Below are 7500 nucleotides of genomic sequence, written 5' to 3' on the forward strand. Positions count from 1 at the left end.
TGTTCTAACTATATTATTTACGTCCCAAAAATGTAAGTGGGTAACAACACCCTTCGAAGAAATGTTGACCACAACCGTAGTGCTGCTATCTCATTGTGTGTTCTTTTGGAAGACAAATAACTCTGAATGACCTCAATTAGATAAGCACACCAATTCCAACAAAGAGTCTGTGTCTGTACCAATTGCCAAAATAAACCTATTAAAAGGGGCATAGTGAATTAATAGTGAATTAATAGGGTATAGTGAATTATTAGCGGTTCACAGCGAAGCCATATCTCAGACTGCCCATCTTAATCTTTTCTTTTTATTGGCCAGTCTGAGATATGGCTTTTTCTTTGCAACTCTGCCTAGACGGTCAGCATCCTGGAGTCGCCTCTTCACTGTTGACGTTGAGACTGGTGTTTTGTGGGTACTATTTAATGAAGCTGCCAGTTGAGGACCTGTGAGGCGTCTGTTTCTCAAACTAGACACTCTAATGTATTTGTCCTCTTGCTCAGTTGTGCACCGGGGCCTCCCACTCCTCTTTCTATTCTGGTTAGAGACAGTTTGCACTGTTCTGTGAAGGGAGTAGTACACCGCGTTGTACGAGATCTTCCGTTTCTTGGCAATTTCTCGCATGGAATAGCCTTCATTTCTCAGAACAAGAATAGACTGACGAGTTTCAGAAGAAAGTTATTTATTTCTGGCCATTTTGAGCCTGTAATCGAACCCTCAATTGCTGATGCTCCAGATACTCAACTAGTCTCAAGAAGGCCAGTTTTATTGCTTCTTTAATCAGCACAACAGTTTTCAGCTGTGCTAACATAATTGCAAAAGGGTTTTCTAATGATCAATTAGCCTTTTAAAATGATAAACTTGGATTAGCAAACACAACGTGCCATTGGAACACAGGACTGATGGTTGATGATAATGGGCCTCTGTACGCCTATGTAGATATTCCATTAAAAATCAGCCGTTTCCAGCTACGATAGCCATTTACAACATTAACAATGTCTACACTGTATTTCTGATCAATTTCATGTTATTTTAATGGACAAAAAAATTGCTTTTCTTTCAAAAACAAGGACATTTCTAAGTGACCCCAAACCTTTGAACGGTAGTGTATGTAGGTGCCTTTCCTCATGCTGAACACATTTGCCTCAATTACCCATAAAGGCCTGTCAGGATAGATTTTCCTTCATCTTGGAACTTTTGGAAAACCTTAAAAAAAAACGTATTCTCATGAACCATAAGTCCACTTCTCTATCATCTATCCATAGGGCCACCTGGACATTCTGGATTTTCTGGATTACCAGGAGTTCCTGGTAGAGTTGGACGTGATGGAGTCCCTGGTCCACCTGGTCCCCAGGGAGCTACTGGTACACTGCTGACTGACCTCTTCCTGGTTATGTATTTATTATTTGGTTCTCTCTAGTCACACCTTCTGTTTTCACAGACTTAGACCTGGAACCACTGCAAGCAAGCTTGGTCAAACTGGAGTTGGGTAAGGAAGTGAATTTCAGAGAGCATGATCAGAATGTTATGTACTTGTATGCAATATTACAGGTCCCGTATCTTAATTTGATCACTCTGTTGTCGCAGAGAATTTTCCTGCACAGCAGGAAATGCAAACGTGTGGTGTATTCAAGGTTTCTAAAGTTTGTAATTTCCACTTATACATTTCAGACTTGATTTTCCGTAACAAAAAATGTATCAATCCCAACAGTTAATTATAATCCAAGTAACAATTCATATTTCCTGTTGCTGCAGGATTATTTTCCTGCTGTGTGAAATGGGCTCAAATTAAGATAATGCCTCTGTAGATTATATTGTAGTTTACTAAGTATCAGTTCAACATAAATTATGCAATATTCGTAATTTTGGAAAATGCTGTGTGAATTTAGTCGAGTGTCAGCATTTGTGAAATATAATATGGCAACTTTTGCTTCCACTTTTAATGTTACACCGACTGCATTGATACCTGGTTTCTCTTCAGCCATAAACTATGACTTCGCCAGAAGAGTTGACAAGAAGTACTTTGTGTCACACAAGAGACAGGGTTCTTTTGACGACGCTGTTCAGTTCTGCACCAAGAGGGGCTTGCTGCTGGCTTTGCCGAAAAACGAGGAGGAAAACACTGCTCTCACTCAAGTACTTGAAGGGGCTTTCAATAATGTGTGGCTCAATGTTGACAAAAGCAAAGAGGGAAAGTTTCAGCTAGATTTGAAAGGCCATCCCCTCACTTTTTCCAAATGGGGAGATGGGGAACCAAAAGTGCCTAATGGGGATAGGGGCTGCACAATGTTGACAGAGTCAGGTGCATGGCAGGTGACATCTGATTGCTCCTTCAATGCCTATATCATGTGTGAGATATAGGGACACCTCTATGAAATGCTGTTTCTGAGTTTACAATGAAATCTTTCTTCTCTTCAATTAGGATTCTCTAGGTTTTATCTCTAGGTTTTATCTCTAGGTATTATCTCTAGGTTTTATCTCTAGGTATTATCTCTAGGTATTATCTCTAGGTTTTATCTCTAGGTATTATCTCTAGGTTTTATCTCTAGGTTTTATCTCTAGGTTTTATCTCTAGGTTTTATCTCTAGGTCACTTGTATTTCCAGTTCTTCTGCACCTTTCATTCTTTCTTTTATTCAAATGAGCTAGTTAAAATGTGGGGTAGAATATAAAACGGAAAGGGAAACTTGTCGAATAAAGCAACAAACACATTTACTTTACACTTGTCTGTCTCCTTCACGCTCCCTCTCTCTGAACAGACTGGCTGCTGATCATGCACATGGCTACTTTTGACCTACAGTATGATGACACAGGAATAGCAAATATATATTTCCAAGCAAGACAATATCAAGTTAAACTTGTATGAATCGGCTGACTTAGACCTGGAACCCACCTAGTAAAAGCGATGCATCTCAACACCAAAAGAAGGTATTGTCTGTGAGGGACCCCCTCCTTAGTGCTGCTTTTATAGGTTTCTCTGGAGACATAATTACATGTTATCCATACCACCAGAGGGTGAAGGAGGACCCGTATCAGTGATTTTGACCAGATAGACAGATCCTTTGCCGAGTTATAGCTCCCCATGTACTTGCCTAAGATTGTACTTTTCTGTACCACGTATCATATGACCGTGTACAAAACCCAAATTACCTTATTTTTGTGCACACACAAATCTGCCAATGGTATACAAGGTCTGCCAATGGTACAAATATAACTGCAATACAGAAGTCAGATATACTCTGAATCTACACAGAGAGCTGTACTGGTGTGTATTGTCTGAAAAATCGTTATTCTAGGACAATTTAATTTGAAAGCATTTATTTGAATCCATGTTTCTCTATTAAGTTATACATATCATCAGAGGGTGGAGTGTTAACTGCATCAGTGATTTTGACCAGATAGACAGATCACCTGCAGATCACCTCATGTACTCACCTATGGTTATAACTGGTTATAACTAGGTATGACCGTGTACAAAATCACCTTACATTACCTTAGATATATGCTTAGTTGCGGTCAAAACAGCTCATAAAAGTATGTAAGTGGTATGAATACTTAGTAGAACTGTAGTACAGAAACCAGCTACCCTCTGAATGTACACATAATGCTGTATTGGTGTGTATTCTTCAAAAATACTTACTCTACTGAAAATGTTATGTAAATACCAGAATTCCTATAATATCCTCCAATGTTCTTTATGTGCAGCTTGTTAAGGTATTTTGGGTGCTATACCATTTGGTTTGAAGTAACTTAAAGGATTGAAGCATGCTGCCATAGCCCCTACCAGTCCCATTGTATCTCCAGCAGCGATGCTAAAGCAGATTTACCATCACCAACAAGTTTCTTTCCAGTCTTTTCTACCCGTTTCCAGTCTTTTCCATCCGTTTCCAGTATTTTCCATCCATTTCCAGTCTTTTCTGTCCCTTTCCAGTCTTTCTGTCCGTTTCCAGTCTTTCTGTCCGTTTCCAGTCTTTTCTGTCCGTTTCCAGTATTTTCCATCCATTTCCAGTCTTTTCTGTCCCTTTCCAGTCTTTCTGTCCGTTTCCAGTCTTTTCTGTCCCTTTCCAGTCTTTTCCATCCATTTCCAGTCTTTTCCATCCATTTCCAGTCTTTTCTGTCCCTTTCCAGTCTTTCTGTCTGTTTCCAGTATTTTCTGTCCGTTTCCAGTCTTTTCTGTCCCTTTCCAGTCTTTTCCATCCATTTCCAGTCTTTTCTGTCCGTTTCCAGTCTTCTGTCCCTTTCCAGTCTTTTCTGTCCGTTTCCAGTCTTTTCTGTCCCTTTCCAGTCTTTTCTGTCCGTTTCCAGTCTTTTCTGTCAGTTTCAGTTTTAGCCAATCTGACACAATAACATTCAACCTTGTCTGTTTATTATTATTTATGTCCAGTTACAATCTCAGACCATTCCTTCTCTCCAATAAGGTTATAATGGGAGAGTTAGTCCTTCTCTCCATAAGGTTATAATGGGAGAGTTAGTCCTTCTCTCCAATAAGGTTATAATGGGAGAGTTAGTCCTTCTCTCCAATAAGGTTGTAATGTGAGAGTTTAAGAACCAATATCATATCCAAGACAGACACTCTAGGTTCTTCTCAAATGGCACACTATTCCCTATGTAGTGCACTACTTCTGTTCAGGGGCTGTAGGGGTTGTAGGGCTGTAGGGGCTGTAGGGCTGTAGGGGATGTAGGGGCTGTAGGGGGTGTAGGGCTGTAGGGGGTGTAGAGCTGTAGGGGGTGTAGGGGTGTAGGGGTTGTAGGGCTGTAGGGGCTGTAGGGCTGTAGGGGCTGTTGGGGTTGTAGGGCTGTAGGGGTTGTAGGGCTGTAGGGGTTGTAGGGCTGTAGGGGCTCTTGGGGTTGTAGGGCTGTAGGGGCTGTAGGGCTGTAGGGCTGTAGGGGCTGTAGCGGTTGTAGGGCTGTAGGGGCTGTTGGGGTTGTAGGGCTGTAGGCGCTGTTGGGGCTGTAGGGGTTGTAGGGGCTGTAGGGGTTGTAGGGCTGTAGGGCTGTAGGGGTTGTAGGGCTGTAGGGGGTGTAGGGCTGTAGGGGGTGTAGGGCTGTAGGGGATGTAGGGCTGTAGGGGCTGTAGGGCTGTAGGGAGTGTAGGGCTGTAGGGGCTGTAGGGGTTGTAGGGCTGTAGGGGCTGTAGGGGTTGTAGGGCTGTAGGGCTGTAGGGAGTGTAGGGCTGTAGGGGGAGTAGGGCTGTAGGGGGTGTAAGGCTGTAGGGGCTGTAGAGCTGTAGGGGCTGTAGGGGCTGTAGGGCTGTAGGGGGTGTAGGGCTGTAGGGCTGTAGGGGGTGTAGGGGCTGTAGGGGCTGTAGGGCTGTAGGGCTGTAGGGGCTCTTGGGGTTGTAGGGCTGTAGGGGCTGTAGGGCTGTAGGGCTGTAGGGGCTGTAGCGGTTGTAGGGCTGTAGGGGCTGTTGGGGTTGTAGGGCTGTAGGCGCTGTTGGGGCTGTAGGGGTTGTAGGGGCTGTAGGGGTTGTAGGGCTGTAGGGCTGTAGGGGTTGTAGGGCTGTAGGGGGTGTAGGGCTGTAGGGGGTGTAGGGCTGTAGGGGATGTAGGGCTGTAGGGGCTGTAGGGCTGTAGGGAGTGTAGGGCTGTAGGGGCTGTAGGGGTTGTAGGGCTGTAGGGGCTGTAGGGGTTGTAGGGCTGTAGGGCTGTAGGGAGTGTAGGGCTGTAGGGGGAGTAGGGCTGTAGGGGGTGTAAGGCTGTAGGGGCTGTAGAGCTGTAGGGGCTGTAGGGGCTGTAGGGCTGTAGGGGGTGTAGGGCTGTAGGGCTGTAGGGGGTGTAGGGCTGTAGGGGCTGTAGGGCTGTAGGGCTGTAGGGGATGTTGGGGTTGTAGGGCTGTAGGGGTTGTAGGGCTGTAGGGGCTGTTGGGGTTGTAGGGCTGTAGGGGCTGTAGGGCTGTAGGGCTGTAGGGGATGTAGCGGTTGTAGGGCTGTAGGGGCTGTTGGGGTTGTAGAGCTGTAGGGGCTGTTGGGGCTGTAGGGGTTGTAGGGGCTGTAGGGGTTGTAGGGCTGTAGGGGTTGTAGGGCTGTAGGGGGTGTAGGGCTGTAGGGGGTGTAGGGCTGTAGGGGCTGTAGGGCTGTAGGGGCTGTAGGGCTGTAGGGAGTGTAGGGCTGTAGGGGCTATAGGGGTTGTAGGGCTGTAGGGGCTGTAGTGTTGTAGGGCTGTAGGGCTGTAGGGAGTGTAGGGCTGTAGGGGGAGTAGGGCTGTAGGGGGTGTAGGGGCTGTAGGGGCTGTAGGGGTTGTAGGGCTGTAGGGGCTGTAGGGGTTGTAGGGGCTGTAGGGGTTGTAGGGCTGTTGGGGCTGTTGGGGCTGTAGGGCTGTAGGGGCTGTAGGGCTGTAGGGGTGTAGGACTGTAGGACTGTAGGGCTGTAGGGGCTGTAGGGCTGTAGGGGTGTAGGACTGTAGGGGCTGTAGGGCTGTAGGACTGTAGGGGCTGTAGGGCTGTAGGGGTGTAGGACTGTAGGACTGTAGGGCTGTAGGGGCTGTAGGGCTGTAGGGGTGTAGGACTGTAGGACTGTAGGGCTGTAGGGGCTGTAGGGCTGTAGGGGTGTAGGACTGTAGGGGTGTGTTAATACATATGTTTACTATTGAGGGAGTTGTAATGAAATGCTGCATGTGTGTTTATTGAGCCCGATAGAGTTGACATTATGACGTGCAGGAGCTGGGCTGTAATAGGGCTGGAGACCAGCTATAAAGTGAGTGTAATGAAAAGCCAGGTAATTGTTTTGAAAGGGTAACAAGCCCTGGTTTCAATTAGGTTGTACTCCATCCCATCCCCCACCACCGCAGACAAGGAAAATCATGCCACCTCGCTCTATTATTCACAACTTTAGTTTTTTTTTCAATCAATAGAATCTTGAGAGAGAGAGGGTGAGGGAGAGAGTGAGAGAAAGATAGAGAGGGAGAGAGAGAGAGGGTGAGGGAGAGAGAGAGAGGGAGAGAGAGGGACGGAGAGGGAGAGAGAGAAAGTGGGTGAGGGAGAGGGACAAGAATGGATGTAGAGGGTGTTAAATTCTATTTCTCACTATTTTTCTAACTTGAAGTTTTGTTTTTAGCCACACCCAAGTCTTGTAATGAGTGGGAGAAACTCAACGTATTACTTTAGTGGAACACATGTTTTGAAACACACACACTAGGGTTGGGAAACACACACACACTCACTAGGGTTGGGAAACACACACACACACTAGGGTTGGGAAACACACACACACACTAGGGTTGGGAAACACACACACACTCACTAGGGTTGGGAAACACACACACACACTAGGGTGGGGAAACACACACATACACTAGGGTGGGGAAACACACACACACACTAGGGTGGGGAAACACACACACACACTAGGGTGGGGAAACACACACACACACTAGGGTGGGGAAACACACACACACACTAGGGTGGGGAAACACACACACACACACTAGGGTGGGGAAATAGTCTAGGATTCCATCTGGAATGCATAACAGATAGAATCCATCTCAACATCTCCTCTGGCTCAGGATCAGGA

At 46.0% G+C, this 7500-nt stretch overlaps 1 protein-coding gene across 1 annotated transcript; it reads left to right on the forward strand.

The window, feature by feature from the left end:
* Positions 1–1742: 1742 nt before the first annotated feature.
* Positions 1743–2708, forward strand: LOC311116778 (mannose-binding protein C-like). Its single transcript, XM_084191817.1, has one exon. It carries the CDS (start codon positions 1867–1869, stop codon positions 2353–2355), a length of 489 nt encoding a protein of 162 aa, XP_084047943.1. The 5' UTR covers positions 1743–1866; the 3' UTR covers positions 2356–2708.
* Positions 2709–7500: the final 4792 nt, after the last annotated feature.

The sequence above is a fragment of the Coregonus lavaretus genome (assembly GCF_964263955.1).
Source record: "Coregonus lavaretus genome assembly, contig: HAP1_SCAFFOLD_993, whole genome shotgun sequence".
Taxonomy (NCBI): Eukaryota; Metazoa; Chordata; class Actinopteri; order Salmoniformes; family Salmonidae; genus Coregonus; species Coregonus lavaretus.